This window comes from Ovis canadensis, chromosome 1 (assembly GCF_042477335.2).
Source record: "Ovis canadensis isolate MfBH-ARS-UI-01 breed Bighorn chromosome 1, ARS-UI_OviCan_v2, whole genome shotgun sequence".
Taxonomy (NCBI): domain Eukaryota; kingdom Metazoa; phylum Chordata; class Mammalia; order Artiodactyla; family Bovidae; genus Ovis; species Ovis canadensis.
In genome coordinates this window covers 43714977-43736287 of record NC_091245.1, presented here as the reverse complement: position 1 = coordinate 43736287, position 21311 = coordinate 43714977, and the positions used below count along the sequence as shown (strand labels likewise).

Genomic DNA, 21311 nt, shown 5'->3' with positions numbered 1-21311 from the left:
CCAGGGACTGTAGCCCACCAGGCTCCTCGGTCCATGGGATTCTCCAGGCAAGAATACTGGAGTGAGTTGCCATTTCCTTCTCCAAGGGAAAAGGTTTGGGTGGTTAAAAAGGAGACTGGAACCTGTGTGTTGAAGCGGGAGGGGAAAAATGGCTAAAATGGCTATTAGTAATCAAAAGAAAGCAAATACAGGAACAGCAGGTATTGCAAGAAATAAAAGTTGGCTCTTACTCTCAAGAGGTGACAGTTTGGACTGCTTCTGAGGTGGCAGCTTTGTCTGTCATGACCTATTGCAAATAGTCAAACAAGGGGCTTCACAGCCTGGGTGCAGACAAGCTAGTGCTGAAGCTGCGGAGATGCAAGGAACCATGCAGTGGGGGTGCTACACAGCAGTTAAACAGAGTAGAATAGATGTGTAAGGAAGAAGCTTAAGCTTTTCAAATAAATCCTGGGAGAACTAACTATGTTAGTCTGGAATGGCAGGAGGCATGGATGAAGCGTTAAATATGACCTAGCAGAACATTTGTATCTCAGGGTGATGGGACATACTGATCAAAACATAGATGTGGTCTATAGTAGCAACTCTATATACAGTTGACCCTTAAACAGTGTGGTGATTAGGGGCATCAACTTCCCTCTGCAGTTGAAAATCTGCATATAACTTTTAGTTGGCCTTCTGTATCTGTGGCTCAGCACCCAACAATGGATCATGTAGTACTGTAGAATTTATTATTTTAAAACATATGCATATAGGTGGACCCATATAGCTCAAACACATATTATTCAAGGTCAAGTATAAATGGTTGTTGAATGAATGGTCCTCTGCACTGTTTGCCATTGCTAGTAACAGTTTTGGTTTCTACTATTGTCCTTCTCCTTTCTGGACAACATAGACAAGAAAGTTGCAAGAACCCAGATTGGAATTTCTAGGTCCACACAGCAGTGGATGTAATCTTAAGGCTCTGCAGAAGGCAAGATGAGGTATCTGGATTTGATTACAGCCAACTCTCAGTTCCTGAGATTCACCCTGAGCTGGCTTACCTGCCCTCTAGCTGCACCCAGATCTGAGGAAGCACCCAGAGGTAATGACCACTGGAGCAGGTGTCTGGGTAGACAGGACATGCCTTGCCGGTTGGAGGTACATCAGCTTTCCAAACTTCAAGCTTCGCCACTCATAGCATGAGGGAGCCACACCCCATCTTTAACTGGTCCAGAGTCAACTTCTCACCACAGGAGAAGGTAAGTGGGCGAAGGGAACTTGAGGGGAAAATGGAAAGAGAGATGTGCTGAGGCAGTTCTTCCAGAGGATCAGTTATGGGAGCCTCATGTGAAGGGAGATAATTCATGTTGGAGGGTAAGTAGCCCTCATGGGTAGGAAGGTAGTCCACAGGGAGGATGGTCAAGGGGCTGGCTGGGTTTCCTGGCTTTGAGTCAGGGCCCTTGCTCCCTAGAACCTTGTATAGGTCCACGCCTTGTCCTGTCTCTGCTGTGAGAGCCCTTGGAGGTGGTGGGCTCGAGGCACTGTACTCTGTGTCTTCCTCAGAGGTATAGTGACCTTGGACTCCTTGTCCCTTTTCTGACCAGCTGGGGTGATGGGGAGGTCTGAAGACTGGTGTCACTCGACAAAGGACTTCATTGATAACCAGGGGCTCAGGTTCTTCAGGAGTGGCCCAGTCTGTCAGGAGCCTATCCAAGGCCAGCTGTGTCTTTTCCTGAGAAAGGGAAAGAAGAGGCTCATATGGGTATGATGAGTAAGTAGCCTTGACAACCAACTTGTTCAGGGTTCCAAAAGGCCTCACAGCCTGCACTACCTACTCAGCTCGAGGCAGAACACTGTGGGCCCTTAACTTTGGGAGGTAAGAGAGGCAGTTAACATTGTTGGCGAGCCATGGACTCCTCTCAGCCCCTAGCAGTGAGTGAGTCACTATCCCACTCAACCGTCAGCTAGGCTGTTTCTGGTGAGTCAAACTGTACCAGCTGCTTTTCTTCTAGCATAGAAGGCACAGTGGGTGCAGAGGAAAGGCTGAGCTTGCAGCTGTCTGGGGAGGAGGCATGGAAGACTTTAAAAGGATGATACTAGAGCTGAATCCTGAGAGGTGTATAGTTTTTCCTAGGTAAGGAGCTGGTGGGGCAAGGAGGATTGGTCTACTCTGGAAGCTGCTAGTTCTTTCTTGGGACAGGCACACTAAGGCTTTAGAAAGAGAAGGAGGTCACATGATGAAGGGACTTTTAAGGGATACTTAAGAGTTCGGGCTTTGATACAACTGCTGAAAGGTTTTTGGCAGGGTAATATCCTTGTCAGTTCTGCTCTTAAGACTCCTCTAGAATAACTTATTGGGAAGAAGTTTTCATCCTTTCCTCACTATAGCTAATTTTGTCTGTTACTCTTCTTGCTCTGTCTTTCTCAACATCTGGTTGGTTACATCTCCTTTCCAAGCATACTACTGATTCCTGAGTCCAAGTTTAAGCACTCTATTGACCTTTCTTTTTATAGGCATTATTGGGCTCTCCCCATACTTGAAACTTTCTTTTATGCTGCCTGCTTGATTTTTCTGAAGAAGAGCTCCAAAGCCCACTTTCAGGAAGCCCCTAGTGACTGTTCCCCACACTGGATTCCTACAACAGCAAAGAAGCCAGCTGTTAGATTCTTGGCACAAGATGCTTTATACTGTTACTTAAAAAAAAAAAAAAAGGCAAACCCCACCCCCTCCCCAAAACATGTCTGTCAGCTGCAAGCAGGGACCAGATTTTATAGGAGGAAGATAATAAAACTAGCCTTTGTCTAGGGCAAACCCTGAGGACTAATCCCAGCTCTGAGAATCTACAGCTTGGGAAAACGCAATACACCTCTCTGGCCTTTGAATCACTTACCTGTAAGATGCCAAGCTGTGTGAGAATGGTATGATCTATACTGGGCACTGAGGTCCTCTCCCTTGCCTCAAGCATGGCAAGTGTCCCCAAAGTGAATAACAATGCCGTCTCAGGGCAGACTTCTACAAAGGGCCCCGAGCAGCTATAGGGTAGGTGTGTACTTTTCTTTTCAGAGCCTGCTCTTTTCCTATTGCTAAGCAATCTGGCCCTGGCACATTGGTCTGGCTTGAAACATGGCTGGCAGCTGCCAAAACACTGTAAGCACCACTAGGGAGGGATCACAGAGAGTGAGGATCACCTTGTATTCATAAGGCAAGGCTCTACCTTTTGACAGTTCTGGTAGTACCAACAGAGGGTGTACCTCAGAACTTTTACAAAGCAGGCCCCCTGGCTGACAAGATCATGGGGCAAGGCCTCTTGGACCAGTAATAACTCAGGTATATCATAGGAACTATTTTAAGCTTTTACAAGCTCAAAATGGATAACATCCCAGTATTCCCTTTATGCTTGGGCCTTTTCCTCTCGAGTTTAAAGACCATGTCTTTTTGGCCACATTTTAAGAAATGGTAGGTGGCTCAGATGGTAAAGAATCTGCCTGCGATGCAGGAAACCTGGGTTCAATCCCTGGGTGGGGAAGATCCCCTGGAAAAGGGAATGGCAATCCATTCTAGTATTCTTGCCTGGAGAATCCCATGGACAGGCTACAGTCCATGCGGTTGCAAAGGGTCAGACCTGACTAAGCAACTGATACTTTCACTTGCAGGGGAATGTAAAGTCTGGGAACTCAAAGCACATTTTGTTGGAGGTGAAAGACTATTGTTTCTGATGTCTGCCCCAGCCTGTCACCAAAAGAGCAGTTTGGCCCTTTAAAAATATTCTACCCCTTGCAAGGGTCTAGTGACGTGGGGTTCTGAGGCTGCCACAAGGCGATGGCATGTGTAATTTTTTTTTTAAATTTTCTAATTTATTGTTTTGTTTTTTTTTTTTGCAAAAGAAATATAGGGACATAGTCTTGTAAATTTTTTTTTTTCTGTTCAAAGAGAATGTGTAATAAACATTAAGTGGCCTTCATGCCTTCAACTGCCTCCCCAAAGACAACCACCATTACCAGTTTCATATTTAGGCTTCCAGAAATATCCTGTGCACATGTTGGAGAGAGAGAGAGAGAGAGTGTGTGTGTGTGTGTGTGTATAATCACCTTCCTTTTATACAAATGAGAATCCACTTTAGACAATTACTACAAACTGCTTTTTTTCACCTTTATACTAGAGATTTAGATACATATAGATCTCAGTTTTGTTTTTAGTAGTTTCGTAACCTCTTACTGTACAGATATACCCAAATGTTTACACTGGCCCCCTGGTGGCAGGTTACATTATGTAATGTTTGGCTTCTATTTATAACACTGCAATGAAAATACTCATACTGTAGAACTTCGGGCATGTGTGTGCAATTTCTGTTATTGTTTCCCTGTGTTGCTTTCTCTAACCCTTGGTTTATCTCAGCACCTCTTCTAAGCTTTTGATGGGCTCTTCAGTGGCTCTGTATGCCTCTGTGTCCCCTCATACCCAGACAGTGGCAAATAGAGACCATGCCACCAAAGCCGCCAGCATGGGAGCCAGGTGTCTGTGACTGACCCGGAGCTGCTCCCCACTGTGCTATTTCAGGCTTTCAGGACATGGGACTATGGCATCTCAGCATTGGAAGACAGAGACCTTAGAGCTCAGCTTATTCAACTCCTGGCACCTGAATCCCCTCTAACACTAGCAGTGGCATCTTATTGAGTACATTCCCATAGGTCATTACAATATTGCCTCCAAGTGAGGGTCCAGTGTGGGAACACCTCTTGAGTTAGTCTTTTCAGCTCAGAGGCACTGACTGCTGGAAACACCTCCCTCACCCTGTGCTGAAGATCTTTTAGAACATTTAAAAGTATAATGGCAGACAGCACATCCTACGTATATGTGAACCGAGGATCCACCTACTAGTCGACTAACACTGGACAAGTTACTGAATCCTCTGTGCCTCAGCTTCCTTATTTGAGAAATGGGGATGATCACATTATAACCTCATAAAGCTGTTGTACAGGTTAGATGTTAATACATGAAAATTTTTTTATAGTGCCTGGCATAGAGAATGTACATTATATTTTATACACAAACATTGTGTGATATGTTATATATCATAATATATAATTATATATCAAATACTCAAATATATATAATATACATGCATACATACATATATTGTTACTATTATACTGTTCTTGCTACTGTAACTTAACAGGGACAAAACTCCTCAACAGAGAAAGAAGACTTCAAGAATAAATCTTCCTGGGAAGAAAATGAATGATCTTTGCCTTACATGGCATCTGATTTAGTCTTCACAACAATATATATGAGAGGTATTGTCAACTCCTATTTTATGGAGGATGAAACTAGGGCTTATGTCATCAGACAAGCTCCTCAAGGATCACTGACATAGTAAGTGGCAGAGGTGGCCTTATTTCAAAGGAATTAAACTGTGGTGACTTAAATTCCTACTGACGCAGACATAGCTGGGACCAGCTCTTTCCCTGAGGAGCAGCTGGTACCACTGTCTTTTGGCTTGAGGAAGGGTGTGGATGAGAGAATACATGGGTGACTGAAGAGGAAAAGTCTTGGAGGAACTGGGCTCTAAGACATGCGAGTGGGGGGCTGCTAAGGCCCCAGCTGATGGGAAGAACATGGGCCCCCCGTCCCCCTTTATTCCCCTTCAGTGCATATTCTGGCTCTGCATTCAGATGCCTTCAACTTCAAGGTCCTTGGCCAGAGACCTCTTGCCCGCTGTGAGCTGCTTTCCCCTCCTGGGACTGTGGCAGCAGGTCCCTGGGTGTCCTCTCCTCCCAGCACTCTCCTGTGCTAGCTGAGCAACCTCTCCTGCCTTAAAACCTTTTCCTTGCACAATGGAATGACTTACTGGCTTGCTGCCAAAACCAAAATAGTCTGGGCTCTATTTATCTGTTCTGAGCTCACAAAGGACTGGGAGCATCACAGTAAAAGCTTCAGTGCTTTTGAATTTGGATGAGCCAATGCTCACCAAATACACTTGCTTTATAATCTTTTTTTGAAGTAAGCTGAGGTGAGGAGGGGAACATAATGCATCGATAGGAATGGAAAGCTTTGGGTTTTCAGTCTTGGTCATAAGCTTCAGGGGCTTCCCAGGTGGCTCAATGATAAAAGAATCCACCTGACAATGCAGGAGATGTGGTTCAATCCCTGGGTTGGAAAGATTCCCCAGAGTAGGAAATTTCCAACATTCCTGCCTAGAAAATCCTATGGACAGAGGAGCCTGGCAGGCTGCAGCCCATGGAGTTGCAGAAAGTTGGACATGACTGAATGAGCATGCACGCATAAGCTTCAGAAAATTACTGTGCATGGGGGTGATAACTCAGACGGTAACCTGGTATGATAAACAGCTTACTCACAGGATCTAAGCACCTAGGTTTCCCTGTAACTACAAGGGGAGACTTAGAACCCCATCGACTGGCCAACACGGCTTTACACCTTACCTCCACGATAGGATATTTCTTGGCCCAAGTGCTATTTGCTGGATCTGGAATTTCTTTGCTACACCACTGAGGTCTGAGGGCCAAAAGGAGAACAAATACCCTGCAGGTAAAGACAGCATGACATCTGGTTAAGGGTGCACACAGTGGCATGGAACACAGGTTCTTCAGTTCAGTTCAGTCGCTCAGTCGTGTCCAACTCTTTGTGACCCTGTGAATCACAGCACGCCAGGCCTCCCTGTCCATCACCATCTCCCGGAGTTCACTCAGACTCACGTCCATCGAGTCCGTGATGCCATCCAGCCATCTCATCCTCTGTCGTCCCCTTCTCCTCCTGCCCCCAATCCCTCCAGCATCAGAGTCTTTTCCAATGAGTCAACTCTTCACACAGGTTCTTAGTGAAGTGATTTCAGTGCAAGATTATGCAAATGAATAAAATGTAAATACTGCAGGAGAAAGATGTTGCCTCACCTATGGCTGGACTAGTTTTCTATGAAGTCTGGACAGATGATAACGCTTGTGCCACAACCACTTAGGGTTTGCTAAATAAACTATGGAACTTTCCCTCAGTATGATGTTTAGCTATCACTGAGCAGCCAAGTGCTCATTCAACAGACATTGACTGAATCCCTAATGTATGACCAGCACAGTGCCACATGCTGCGTGGATAAAACAGCAAATAAGAGAACATGGTCAATACCCTTGGGGAGATTACTATTTAGTAAATTAGAATGTTTATAAAGAGCTTGTAATGGCAAATAAACTGTTTTGCTAAAAGTAAATAAAGACTAAAACAGGATACAAGTGGCATAAACAGCTTGGACATAACCAAGCTTAAAAAAAAAAAGCCAAGAAAAAAATACCATATGGAAATATCCAGCAGTAGTTGTATTTGGTGATCAGAGGGTCTTTTATTTCTTTCCACATCTCTGGGTTTTTGAAGATACTTTAAGATGAGTTTATGATGTGGAAGAAAAATCCAAAAAATGTTTCTTATATGCACATGACTTAACTATTTTGCCTTTGTAAAAAAAAAACTCAAGAGCAATATGAAGCAGTTTTAAAGATGTGGCTTTAATAAACTTTGTTTAATAAGAATAGTGAGCTGCTGTGATGTATTTAGCCCTTTGAAACGAGATGAGGCCATGTGACCAGGTTATTTTTCCCCAAATAAATGTGAGCAAAGGTTCCTGTGACCTAGTATAGATCATGCAGATGAGGAAAGTACCCAAAGGATTGTGGGCCAATAAAATGGAAGACAACTGGGTCCCTAAATGGCTGTGTGGAGCAGAGCTGATGACCAATCGGGATGACACACCTTAGAATTATATGGGAGAAAAATAAGCTATTTTATTAAAGCCACTATATTTGGAGGTTCTTTCTTTCTTTTCTTTTCTTTTCTTTTTTTTTTACCAGCAGATGCCTCTACCCTAACTGATACTATTTCCCTCAGGAGGATGCATGGGATTCTAGTTGATTCTTTGAGTTCAACTTTTTCAAAGTCTACCTAAAAAGAGCTCTGCTTTGAAATATGTATCACATATGAGAGAGCTTTAATAAATGGAAAGCCTTTCAAACAAGTTCAATGGCCAGTAGAAGATGACTTTTCTACTGTGGTTTTACTTTGATCTCTTCTACTTTACACAACATTTGAAGAAAACTATTGAATAACTAATTCATTAAAAAAATTATTCATACCAAATGGTACATGTTTAAAGAAATTTTAGAAACTATAGTTAAACAAAACTAAGATCACCTATGATTCTATCCCCCTGTTATAACCACCATTAATATTTTAGTGTATATCCTTGGGGAGGAGTATATTAACTGCCATCCAGTACACGTTTTCCCCTCTTTCTTGGAAGGGGACCCTGATTTACTGGGACAACAAGGAGCCCAGCTAAAAGGTCACAGTTTTAAGCATCTCTTGCCTCATCAAGTTCTGGTCAATGAGATGTCAAAAAAGTGTCACATGTGACTTCTTCACATGAAGGCTCCTGAATAGGTAGGTACGGGCGCTTCCCTTCTCCCTAGAGTTGTAGAATGCAGGCCTGACGGCCACAGTTCCTGCAGCCATTGGGCCATGAGGTGAACTTCATGAGGGTCTCATGAGGGCCATGTGGAGAGAAGCCAGTGTCTGGACAGTGCAGCAGAAAAAGGAGCCTAGGTCCCTGATGACCAGGGAGCTCCTACACCAGTCAGCACCTGAGTTGACTTCCTTTACCTGAGTGAGAAGCTTAGCTCATCTGTCATATTATTTTGGCTTTCTAAGTTATATACAACCAAATTTAATGCTCACTAGTACATCTTACATGTCTGTGTGCATGTGTCTATGCACTATTTTTTTTTTAAAATGATAGTACATTTTGTTTTACAACCTGCTTTTTAAAATGCCATATAGCAAATATTCATATGATTTACTTTTCTTCTATATCTGTAATGAATGCATAGTATGCTATATGGCATAAAATATATTGTGATTTATTTATACAATTCCATGTTGTCAGGCATTTAGTTTGCTTCAAATTGTTCTCCTTTTGTGAATAATACTTCAGTGAACATATTTGCCACAAAATACCTGTATATACCTATGATAGAATAAATTTCTAGTTAGAAATTGTTGGGGGAAAGGTTTAATATTATAAAAAGTTAGACATATACTGTCACTCTAAAAAGCTGAATATACTTAGTCTGATACCAGCAATGTATGAGAAAACCGTCTTTTTGACCCACAGCAGCAACAGCTATTATATGAAAAAAACAAACAAACAGCTTTTACCAAAGTTGGCAGGTGTAACAAACTTACTTTTGTCGGAAGCAACGCATTGAGAGAATGCCCACCATGATGACAGCCATGAATATACTTGGTGCCACAAATGCGCTCCAATTGGCTTTACCTGCAGCAAAAAGTGGAGAAGGCAATGGCACCCCACTCCAGCACTCTTGCCTGGAGAATCCCATGGACGGAGGAGCCTGGTGGGCTGCAGTCCATGGGGTCGCTAAGAGTCGGACACGACTGAATGACTTCACTTTCACGCATTGGAAAAGGAAATGGCAACCCACTCCAGTGTTCTTGCCTGGAGAATCCCAGGGACGGGGAAGCCTGGTGGGCTGCTGTCTATGGGGTCGCATAGAGTCAGACACGACTGAAGCAACTTAGCAGCAGCAGCAGCAAAAAGTGAGCAAACCCTGTGACTGAGTTTAGAATGAGTTTAGAAATGTCCTCAATGAACATTTCTAAATACTGACTGTGGGATCCCCCCAGTGGTCCAGTGGCTTGGAGACTCTGTGCTTCCAATGCAGGGGGCCCGGGTTTGATCACTGGTCAGGGTACTAGACCCCACATACTGCAACTAAGAGTTCACATGCCACAACTAAAGATCTTGCATACTGCAATTAGGACCCAGCATAGCTAAGTAAATAAGTAAATAAATAAATACTGACAGTTGTGTGAACTCCCTGGGCTTTACAGCACCTGTGTAGCTGGACTCAGGAACAAGGCTGACTCACTTTTGCCCATTCAGTTAGGGAGAAAGGGCACAAAAGGGCCAGTTCTATGGTTCAAACAGAGGAGCTCCAATGCTGCAAGGGCTCCCTCCTCTGCTAGGGGCAGAAGGAAAGGGAGTGTGGTATACAAAGCCCTGGCTGTGACCTGGGAGCCCTGGAGTCTAGTCCTGGCTCTGCCACTGGCTGATGTGTGGACCTCAGATAATTGACCTATAAATGGTGAATGATAACATCTACGTTGCAGGTTGCTATGGACATTAGAGGTGGTGTATTTAAAGCACATAGCCACGTATCTGAACACAGAAGCCCTCAAGAAATGGTAGCTATTAATTTTACCAAGCCATTGAATAAGCCCTCTAACTTGGGTCTTTGAAATTGTTCTGATTCCTTCCTATAAGCAACCTTTCACTATGTATTGGGATTTTCCATTAATTCACCCAACATTTATTGAGTGTAAACCAAGTAACAGGACAGGTTAAATGCTGGAATACACAGATGAATAGGACATGGGCTTTGCTGTCTTAAGAAGTCATGAAGATAGTCCAGATGATGGATGTATAAACATGTAAACACTAAACCATGATGCCATGGGATACATGTAAAAACAGCATATACGAGGCACTGTTGCAGAAAACAACATGGGAAGCGGTTTCATGACCAGCGCAGGAAGGTTTCCCCAAGGGCAGGATGTCAAAACTTTAGAGCTGGATGGCTAGAAGTCAGCTGTGCGGACAAGCTGGGGAAGTGCAGACAGACTAGCAGACTAGGCATGGAAGGAGGAAGCAGAGAGTGCTTCAGCAACCACAGATAGTCTGGTCTCGCTTTCTAGTACAAATGATGAGTGTGTGGCAGAGGATGGGGCTCGGCAGGTGAACGGGACCAGGTCACGCAGGGAGTGGTAACAAAGCAGTTTGAATTCTTGCTTGAAAGCCCTTGGGAACCATGGATGGGTTGCAACAGGAGGTAGAATGTCAGCAACAGGGATCTTGTAGAAAGACTCTTCTTTTGAGAGAGTGAAGAACAGGTTGGGGGTGAGGAGGGTGTGCAGGGGGCGCTAGAGGCCAGAGGCCTGCTACTCCCATGAGAAAGGTTGTTCCTAGGGCTGAATAGGGGAATGAACGCTGGCAGCCTTGTTACCACCCCACACAACTGGCACAGTCTGACATTTCTTTAGCATCTGCTTTGCTTTCTGGGCAGATGGGACAGGTCTGGAGTACCAGGAGCACAAAGATGCTGAGTCCTTAATCCAATTAACTGCTCACAAGTTTACTTTCATGAGAGTGCTGGGAGATGAGTTGTCAGTTTTCCCAGTGGAGAAGTATCTAGCATAGGGTCCTGAATGATTAACTCGGTAGTCCTTGTCACAAACAAGAATAGCTTGTTTTATGCTTGGAGCAGATGTAAAAGGCACTGCTAGAGAGAACAGTGTAACTTAGCTGGTAGGAGAGAAACCCATGTTAGCTGGGCCACTTCTTCACATATTCAAGTTTAACTTAAACTCAAATCTGAGTCTGATTTGTAGTTCTCGCACTTGCCACCTCTATGACCTGGGTCATCGTTGTGCACCTCGTACCTATAAAACGACACCCTAACCCCTCACTCCTGCATTCATTTCCTGTGGAGTGCCTGGTACTGCACCTGGTGGAGGCATGTGACACAGGTGCAGTCAGGGTCAAATGAGTGAAGGTGTGCGTCCAGGGGTTGGATCGTGTCCTCCCACCCTGAAATTCGTATGTAGAAGTTTTAACTTCCAGTTCCTTAAAAAGTGACCTTATTTGGAAATAGGGTCATTGCAAAGGCTATTAGTTAAGATAAGGTAGGACTGGAGTAGTTCAGTTCAATTCAGTTCAGTTGCTCAGTTGTGTCCAACTCTTTGTGACTCTGTGGACTGCAGCTCGCCAGGCCTCCCTGTCCATCACCAACTCCCAGAGTTCACTCAGACTCATGTCCATTGAGTCGGTGATGCCATCCAACCATCTCATCCTCTGTCGTCCCCTTCTCCTCCTACCCTCAAGCTTTCCCAGCATCAGGGTCTTTTCAGATGAGTCAGTTCTTCGCATCAGGTGGCCAAAGTACTGGAGTTCCAGCTTCAGCATCAGTCTTTCCAATGAATATTCAGGACTGATTTCCTTCAGATGGACTGGTTGGATCTCCTTGTAGTCCAAGGGACTCTCATGAGTCTTCTCCAACACCACAGTTCAAAAGCATCAATTCTTCGGTGCTCAGCTTTCTTCACAGTCCGACTCTCACATCCATACATGACTACTGGAAAAACCATAGCCTTGACTAGACGGACCTTAGTTGGCAAAGTAATGTCTCTGCTTTTGAATATGCTATCTGGGTTGGTCATAACTTTTCTTCCAAGGAGTAAGCATCTTTTAATTTCATGGCTGCAATCACCATCTGCAGTGATTTTGGAGCCCTCCAAAATAAAGTCAGCCACTGTTTCCACTGTTTCCCCATCTATTTCCCATGAAGTGACTGGATGCCATGATCTTTGTTTTCTGAATGTTGAGTTTTAAGCCAACTTTTTCACTCTCCTCTTTCACTTTCATCAAGAGGCTTTTTAGTTCCTCTTCACTTTCTGCCATAAGGGTGGTGTCATCTGCATATCTCAGGTTATTATTTTTCCTGCAATCTTGATTCCAGCTTGTGTTTCTTCCAGTCCAGCATTTCTCATGATGTACTCTGCATAGAAGTTAAATAAGCAGGGTGACAATAGACAGCCTTGACGTACTCCTTTCCCTATTTGGAACCAGTCTGTTGTTCCATGTCCAGTTCTAACTGTTGCTTCCTGACCTGCATACAGATTTCTCAAGAGGCAGGTCAAGTGGTCTGGTATTCCCATCTCTCTCAGGATTTTCCACAGTTTATTGTGATCCACACAGTCAAAGGCTTTGGCATAGTTAATAAAGCAGAAATAGATGTTTTTCTGGAACTTTCTTGCTTTTTCCAGCAGATGGTGGCAATTTGATCTCTGGTTCCTCTGCCTTTTCTAAAACCAGCTTGAACATCTGGAATTTCACAGTTTACATATTGCTGAAGCCTGGCTTGGAGAATTTTGAGCATTACTTTATTAGCATGTGAGATGAGTGCAATTGTGCAGTAGTTTGAGCATTCTTTGGCATTGTCTTTCTTTGGGATTGGAATGAAAACTGAGCTTTTCCAGTCCTGTGGCCGCTGCTGAGTTTTCCAAATTTGCTGGCATATTGAGTGAAGCACTTTCACAGCATCATCTTTCAGGATTTGAAATAGCTCAACTGGAATGCCATCACCTTCACTAGCTTTGTTCATAGTGATGCTTTCTAAGGCCCACTTGACTTCTCATAGGTTGTCTGGCTCTAGATGAGTGATCATACCATCGTGATTATCTTGGTCTTGAAGATCTTTTCTGTACAGTTCTTCTGTGTATTCTTGCCACCTCTTCTTAATATCTTCTGCTTCTGATAGGTCTAGACCATTTCTGTCCTTTATCGAGCCCATCTTTGCATGAAATGTTCCCTTGGTATCTCTAATTTTCTTGAAGAGATCTCTAGTCTTTCCCATTCTGTTGTTTTCCCCTATTTCTTTGCATTGATTGCTGAAGAAGGCTTTCTTATCTCTTCTTGCTATTCTTTGGAACTCTGCATTCAGATGCTTATATCTTTTCTTTTCTCCTTCGCTTTTCGCTTCTCTTCTTTCCACAGCTATTTGTAAGGCTTCCCAGACAGCCATTTTGCTTTTTTGCATTTCTTTTCATGGGGATAATCTTGATCCCTGTTTTACTGTACAATGTCACGAACCTCATTCCATAGTTCATCAGGCACTCTATCTATCAGATCTAGGCCCTTAAATCTATTCCTTGCTTCCACTGTATAATCATAAGGGATTTGATTTAGGTCATACCTGAATGGTCTAGAGGTTTTCCCTACTTTCTTCAATTTAAGTCTGAATTTGGTAATAAGGAGTTCATGATCTGAGCCACAGTCAGCTCCTGGTCTTATTTTTGTTGACTGTATAGAGCTTCTCCATCTTTGGCTGGAAAGAATATAATCAATCTGATACCCCATGCCCAAGGTAAGAGAAACCCAAGTAAGAAGGTAGGTGTTGCAAGAGGACATCAGAGGATAGACATGCCGAAACCATACTCACAGAAAACTAGTCAATCTAATCACCCTAGGACCCCAGCCTTGTCTAACTCAATGAAACTAAGCCATGCCTTCGGGGCAACCCAACACGGGTGGGTCATAGTGGAGAGGTCTGACAGAATGTGGTCCACTAGAGAAGGGAATGGCAAACCACTTCAGTATTCTTGCCTTGAGAACCCCATGAACAGTATGAAAAGGCAAAATGATAGGATACTGAAAGAGGAACTCCCCGGGTCAGTAGGTGCCCAATATGCTACTGGAGATCAGTGGAGAAATAACTCCAGAAAGAATGAAGGGATGGAGCCAGAGCAAAAACAATACCCAGCTGTGGATGTGACTGGTGATAGAAGCAAGGTCCAATGCTGTAAAGAGCAATATTGCATAGGAACCTGGAATGTCAGGTCCATGAACCAAGGCAAATTGGAAGTGGTCAAACAAGAGATGGCAAGAGTGAACGTTGACATTCTAGGAATCAACAAACTAAAATGGACTGGAATGGGTGAATTTAACTCAGATGACCATTATATCTACTACTGCGGGCAGGAATCCCTCAGAAGAAATGGAGTAGCCATCATGGTCGACAAAAGAGTCCAAAATGCAGTACTTGGATGCAATCTCAAAAACGACAGAATGATCTCTGTTTGTCTTCAAGGCAAACCATTCAATATCACGGTAATCCAAATCTATGCCCCAACCAGTAACACTGAAGAAGCTGAAATTGAACGGTTTTATGAAGACCTACAAGACCTTTTAGAACTAACATCCCTAAAAGATGTCCTTTTCATTCTAGGGGACTGGAATGCAAAAGTAGGAAGTCAAGAAACACCTGGAGTAACAGGCAAATTTGGCCTCGGAATGCGGAATGAAGCAGGGCAAAGACTAATAGAGTTTTGCCAAGAAAATGCACTGGTCATAGCAAACACCCTCTTCCAACAACACAAGAGAAGACTCTACACATAGGCATCACCAGATGGTCAACACCAAAATCAGATTGATTATATCCCAAAGAAAGGCAATGCCAAAGAATGCGCAAAGTACCGCACAACTGAATTCATCTGATACGCTAGTAAAGTAATGCTCAAAATTCTCCAAGTCAGGCTTCAACAGTACATGAACTGTGAACTTCAAGATGTTCAAGCTGGTTTTAGAAAAGGCAGAGGAACCAGGAGCCAGAGATTGCCCCCAGATGTGAGATGAGAGCTGTGGGACAGATTCTCTCACAGCCCTCACAAGAAGCCAACTCTGCTGACACCTTGTTCTCAGACTTACAGCCTCCTGAAATGTGAGGAAATCGATCTCTGTTGTTTAAGCTACTTGGTTATTGTGCAAAGTTTCCCACACACAAAATACACTGTGCAAAGTGCTTAACACAGTGCCTTGAGCATGATAACTATCTGACATGCAAAACTTGTTTAAAAAAGTAAGATCATGGCATCCAGTCCCATCACTTCATGGCAAATGGAAGGGGGAAACGTGGAGGCAGTGACAGATTCTATTTTCTTGGGCTCCAAATCACTGTGGATGGCGACCTCACCCATGAAATTAAAAGATGCTTGCTCCTTGGAAGAAAAGCTATGACAAACCTAGACAGCATATTAAAAAGCAGAGATATCACTCTGCTGACAAGTTCCATATTGTCAAAGCTATGGTTTTTCCAGTCATGTATGGATGTGAGAGTTGTACCATAAAGATGGCTGCCAAAGAATTGCTGGTTCTGAGCTGTGGTGTTGGAGAAGACTCTGGAGAGTCCCTTGGACCACAAGGAGATCAAAGCAGCCAATTCTAAAGGAAATCTACCCTGAATATTCATTGGAAGGACTGATGCTGAAGCCGAAGCTTCAACACTTTGGCCACCTGATGCAGAGAGCCTACTCATTGGAAAAGACCCCAATGCTGGGAAAGATTGAGGGCAGGAAGAGAAAAGGGCAACAGAGGATGAGATGGTTGGATAGCATCATGGACTCAGTGGAAATGAGTTTGAGCAAACTCAGGGAGATAGTGAAGGACAGGGAAGCCTGGGGTGCTGCAGTTCAAGGAGTTGCAAAGAGGCGGACAATAGGCAAGAGATGAATCCTCGTTGGGATTATGCTCATCTTTCATTGAACAGATAATCAGAGGACACGTACTATGTTCTGGGTGGTGTTCCAGATCTTGATAATAAGTGATAAACAGACACTAGTTCCTGCCTGTTGGACTCAGAGTTTTGGATAGGGGTCAAGCATAGCATATTATGAAGAAAATATGGATGTGCATTTGGGAAGACTTTCTGGAGGAGGCAACATTTTTGCTGAGTTTTGAAAACTGAGTAGAGACTGTAGCCAAGCAGATAATGAAATGGTAGGGCACTCTAATTAGGGGATATGGCAAACACAAAGGTGTAGCAGCTAGCAAGTAATTAGTGAATGAAAGAAAGTCTGATAATCTTCATCTCACATAGTGGGAGTATATGCCTATGGAGGAATCCAGTGGACTTGCCCTCTGTAAGGATGGCTCTTACCTTGCAGACAAAATTCTCTTTCATTTCCTTGGGGGCTTTCACCAGCAGCTGTCAGAGCTGTCATCCACAGAGCATATGTCACTCTGGGCTGCAGGCTGTCTATGGGATGTGAATTTGGGGAGAGCCTATAGGGAATTTCTGAAAGGAAGATAAATATAAAGGAGGAAAGGCATGCATTAAAGGAAATGCTTGAACGTGGGCTTTTATTCATATTTATTTGTTAATGCTTCATTTAACTTGAAAAAGAAAAGCACATTGCTGTTTTAAAATGGTCCTAATTCATTCGTACTTAATACTTTGAAAGACCCTAGACACTATCATTTATGAAGGCCCCGTGTCACAGCATATCAAAAGAATTAAATTTTTTTTCTGTTTTTTTTCTGTTTTTATTTTCTGTGATAAAAATCTTTTCAAAGAATGTGTATTACTTTGCTTTTGAAATTATTTAGCTGTAGTAACTCCTTTTATTTCCTATAATTATAATGTTTCTGACATTTATCAGGTATATTTGAGAACTCCTGGGGAGGAAATTAAATATACAAATTGTTTTCAACAGAATTTTCAAGAAATTCTATTTCTTAGAAATTTGTGCATTTATCAATTAATGAAATAGACTTGGATTTAATCTCTGATCTGCTTCAATTTGACATAAAATCTAAAAAATGAGAGCATAATACTTAGATTTATTTTGGTAGTTTAAGCCTAGATTGTCAGTTCTTTACAGTTTCAACACCCCTGCAGGTTCTCAGCAGGGGAGATTTGGTTTTTGAGCAATGTGTTGGTGTTGTTTTTCTCCTCCAAGAAATATGAATGTCGGTAGCATTTAGTAAACAGTCTCCTCCTCCAGGGGTCTGCTGAGTGTGAGTTTCAGAGTGAACTCTCAGAAACTGAGGGGAACTGTAAAATTAAGGCTGGAACTTCCACAGGTGTAGCTTACTTGCTCAGCAGACTTGTCCATGTGCTGGTGATCAAAGTGGAAACCAGAACTCAGCACTGTGTGTCTCAACATCACTTATGGGCTTACAAATCCCAGGGTGGGGCTTCCCAGGTGGTGCAGTGGTAAAGAATCCGCCTGCAAATGCAGGAGATGCCCGTTTGATCCCTGGGTCGGGGAGATCCCCTGGAGACGGAAATGGCAACCACTCCAGTATTCTTGCCTCGAAAATTCCATGGACAAAGGAGCCTTGTGGGCTACAGTCCATGTGGCCACAAAGACTGACTGACTGAGCACACACAAATCCTAGGGCAAGTCAGATATTCCCCCTGCTTGCTGAATTTATTTCAACAGTCATAACATATTTATTATTCTCACAAGGCACTGAGACACAGAGTATGCCTCAAAGAGCACCATCTATTACTAGTAGGGATAACAGACCCCATGACACTCCCACATCCCTGCTTACTATGGGTGACCAGCAAGATGGAGCCCTGTATTATTGCGTTCACTCTGCCCAAAGGAGCTAAGGCCTCAGCAGATCATTTAACAGCTGTGACTAGCAGAGCAATTCCTATCCTTTTGAGAAAAAGTACCATGTGGAAAATTCCCAACCCTACTTCAGCCTGATGAAATTGCTTGCACAGACTTCAGCTATATGATTAAACCAAATTGTATCTCATTCCCAAGGCAGGGGACTAAAAAAATAATTTGAGAGAGACTTTCTGCTCATCTTGCTGCAGCAAAGCATGCAGGGTGAACATCAGGGAGTCAAATGAGACGTTGGAACACAAGGTAAGGTATTTGAATAGTTTTCGGGGCCAAAAATGTTTACATACACACACACGCACACACATGCATATATTGTATATATCTGAAGAATAAAAACAGAAATTATGGGAGGAGCAGGGAGGAGAGTGATGGTGTCAGCAATCTGGTTGGCAAATAGGTTGAGTTGAGTAATGGGAGAAAGAAGTCCTGCAGGAAATACTGGTTCTGCTGCCTCATCTGGGCTGTGATCTGGCAGAGATAAAGGAGGCCATTCAGTCCTTGGGTCTGAAACTTTAGGCTGATGGTGGTTAAATGAGAAAGGCACCAGTTTAGGGAGAGGCTAATGGTTGCCAATTATCTGAAAGGTGACCAGTAAGAAGGGCAAGTGGTACCAGGCAAAACTGTTGTTGTTGTTTAGTCACTAAGTTCTGTCTGACTCTTTTGTGACCCTGTGGAATGTAGCCCACTTGGCTCCTCTGTCCATGGGATTCTCCAGGCAAGAATACTGAAATGGGTTGCCATTTCCTTCTCCAGGGGATCTTCCCAACCCACGGATTGAACCCACGTCTCCTGCATTGGCAGGCAGATTGTTTACCACACAGCCACGAGGGAACCAGGCAAAATAGTTGCTTGGTTACTGGAAATTAGCTTTGATCTAATCATCTGCACTGGTTTAACAAAGTGCAAGGCAGTATTCACCCATTTGTTACTCAAAAAATACTGTTCTTATTAACACCTACCGGATGCCTGGCTGTACTGCAAGTAAGGGGGAGACAATGGTGACATGGCTTCTGTCTTCATGTTGGCAAAAACAGCCAAGTAATAATAAGCAGACTGTGTGTGCCTGTAGAGCAGCGCGCATGGCAGTATCAACACACTTCCAGAGGAGTGGCAGTGGGCTGGAACTGCCTGGGGAAGCAGATACCCCGCCCCAGTGCTACGCCTCTCTCCTGTCCAGGCCGGGTAAAGTGCTCTTACGGCACCCTGCTTGTGCTGTTAGGGGCCAGGCCAGAAGACACCTAAGACAAGGGTCCTTCCTCCTGGGAACTTCATGCTCCTTTTGCTGTTGTGGAGCCTTTCTGGTTTCTTTCTCCCTCCGCCTCCTACCACTCTCTAGAAACTGCACTTGTGGATTTGCCAACAATTTCTGGTTGCCAAATGCAACAGGTAGTTGTCAGTCCTTGATTAAAGAATTTACATCACTTCTGTGTACTTTTCCATGGGTAGACTGTGAGCTCTCTGAAGATAGGGAACAGGTCTTATTCATCTGTAAGTGCTAAGAGGGAAACTATCTAAACTGGTACAAAATAGGGTTTTAAATCTGCACCGTCTTCCTTTTAAACTTATTTTAAAATACCTAAGGGATTTGTTGCAAGTAAGGTAGGCAACTTCTTCAACATCTACAAGAACAGATTTTAGAACCATCTGTTATAAATAGACATCTCAACTTAAGTTCTATAAAAATTAACATTTAAGAGGGAGCAAATGTCACATGAAGCATTCCAAATGGCCCAGGATTACATCAATTGATGAAGCGCCTTTCAGGGTACATTTCAGAACTGACTTACCCTGAACAGTGGGGAGCAGTTACGTTGAGTGATATGCTGCATTTAGAAATTGTGGATTATTAAGCAGATTGCTGTGGATTATTAAGCAGATTGTTCTTATAGTGGAACACTATAGAACTGTTAAAAAGAAGAGTGAGACAAGTCCATATGGACTGATGTGGAAAGATCTAACTATGGATTGATGCTTTTTGTTGTTTAGTTGCTAGTGAGAGGCAAAGTAAGGTACAGATCAGAATACCGATGGTTATCCTGAATGTATGCTAGAATATGCATCACGTTTTCTTCTGGAAGAACACATGAAGAACTATGAACAGCCTAAGTATAGAGGAAAGGATAATTCCCACTTTATATCTTTCTGAAGTATTTGAATGGTTTTACCATATAAAAGTATTACTTCTATAATAAAAAGTTAATTCGCTTTAAAAGTCATAACTTTTAGAAAAGCAATACTGCAGATCTAAGGTCAAGAGAGAGGACCAGTTCCTCAAGTTTACCAAGTAAAAATCACTCTGCAGGCAGCGCTCTGGCAACTATATGGCAGGTCGGCTTTGTTACATTCTTCTTGGACCCAATAATTCTCACTAAGGAATAAAATGGTTGCTTCGTTATGATAAATGCTCCTGAAAGAACTCTGGCTGCCTATAAATACGAAAGGGAGGTTCAAGCCAGGAAAAATAAAACAAAACTGCATAAATCAAAGATTAAAACATTAAATCTGGCAAGTGAGTTGGAGCTGCTCAGTGAATGAGTGATGAAATCACTTGAGATAATGCTCTAGCCAGAATTTAATTGCTTTAGTATTATTGCATAATTATGGGTCATAAGGAGTTACTTAAATTGTGTTTTATCCATTTAAGGAGAAAATAACATGCTATGATGGTATTTGCGAGTGTGGGGATTCAAAGGTTTTCCAAACGCATTCCCTGCAAACATCAAGGGTCTATATAATGATATCCAAGTGCCTTTATTGCTTTTTGAAATGCTGTCTCCATCTAAGTGAGTTCCTTGAGAGCCTCATTCATTAACTTCATTTCTTCCATTTGCTTGGCATGTAACACATATTCAGTAATTTTGTGAGTGTGTATGTGTTTAGATGTCTTTATTTTTCTTCATTCAATTAACTTTACAAATATTTATTGAGCACCTACTAAGTACTAGGTACAGTGCTAGCACTTGCACACGCTTGTGTTTTCCCAACATCTAAACAAGAAAGGCCCTGTTGCCTTTGTCTCTCACACGTACCACAAAACTGAGGCTGGGAGTTGGAGTCCCGTTCCTTCCAATATATCCTGTAGTGGAGGATGCAGCCCATTTGCTCCCGGGCTGGAATTTCATCCCATGAAATTAAAACGCTCCCTTTTTCCTCTGAGATGGCATTAATGTGGGGGCCACTCAGTGGTGCTGTGAAGTAGAACATAGGAGGCTTTTGTCACCCTCCAAATCCAAACCATTAAACTAGAGCACAGCTGGACGAAAGATCCCAAGACTCA

The 21311-nt window shown here is 43.1% G+C and overlaps 1 protein-coding gene across 4 annotated transcripts in view; it reads right to left on the bottom strand.

Annotated features, from left to right (window-relative positions):
- Positions 1–706: 706 nt before the first annotated feature.
- The window catches only part of IL12RB2 (interleukin 12 receptor subunit beta 2), an 82865-nt gene continuing 62260 nt past the window's right edge, over positions 707–21311 (bottom strand). For 2 of the 4 annotated variants that reach the window (XM_069594320.1, XM_069594348.1), the window contains 5 exons: positions 21064–21222; positions 16549–16686; positions 9224–9314; positions 6421–6520; positions 707–1711 (listed from right to left, as the gene is read on the bottom strand). In XM_069594320.1, coding sequence (XP_069450421.1) covers positions 1172–1711; positions 6421–6520; positions 9224–9314; positions 16549–16686; positions 21064–21222 — 1028 coding nt within the window. In that variant the 3' untranslated portion in view covers positions 707–1171. The remainder of the gene's footprint in view (positions 1712–6420; positions 6521–9223; positions 9315–16548; positions 16687–21063; positions 21223–21311) is intronic. The other 2 variants (XM_069594341.1, XM_069594330.1) reach the window with 1 other exon arrangement.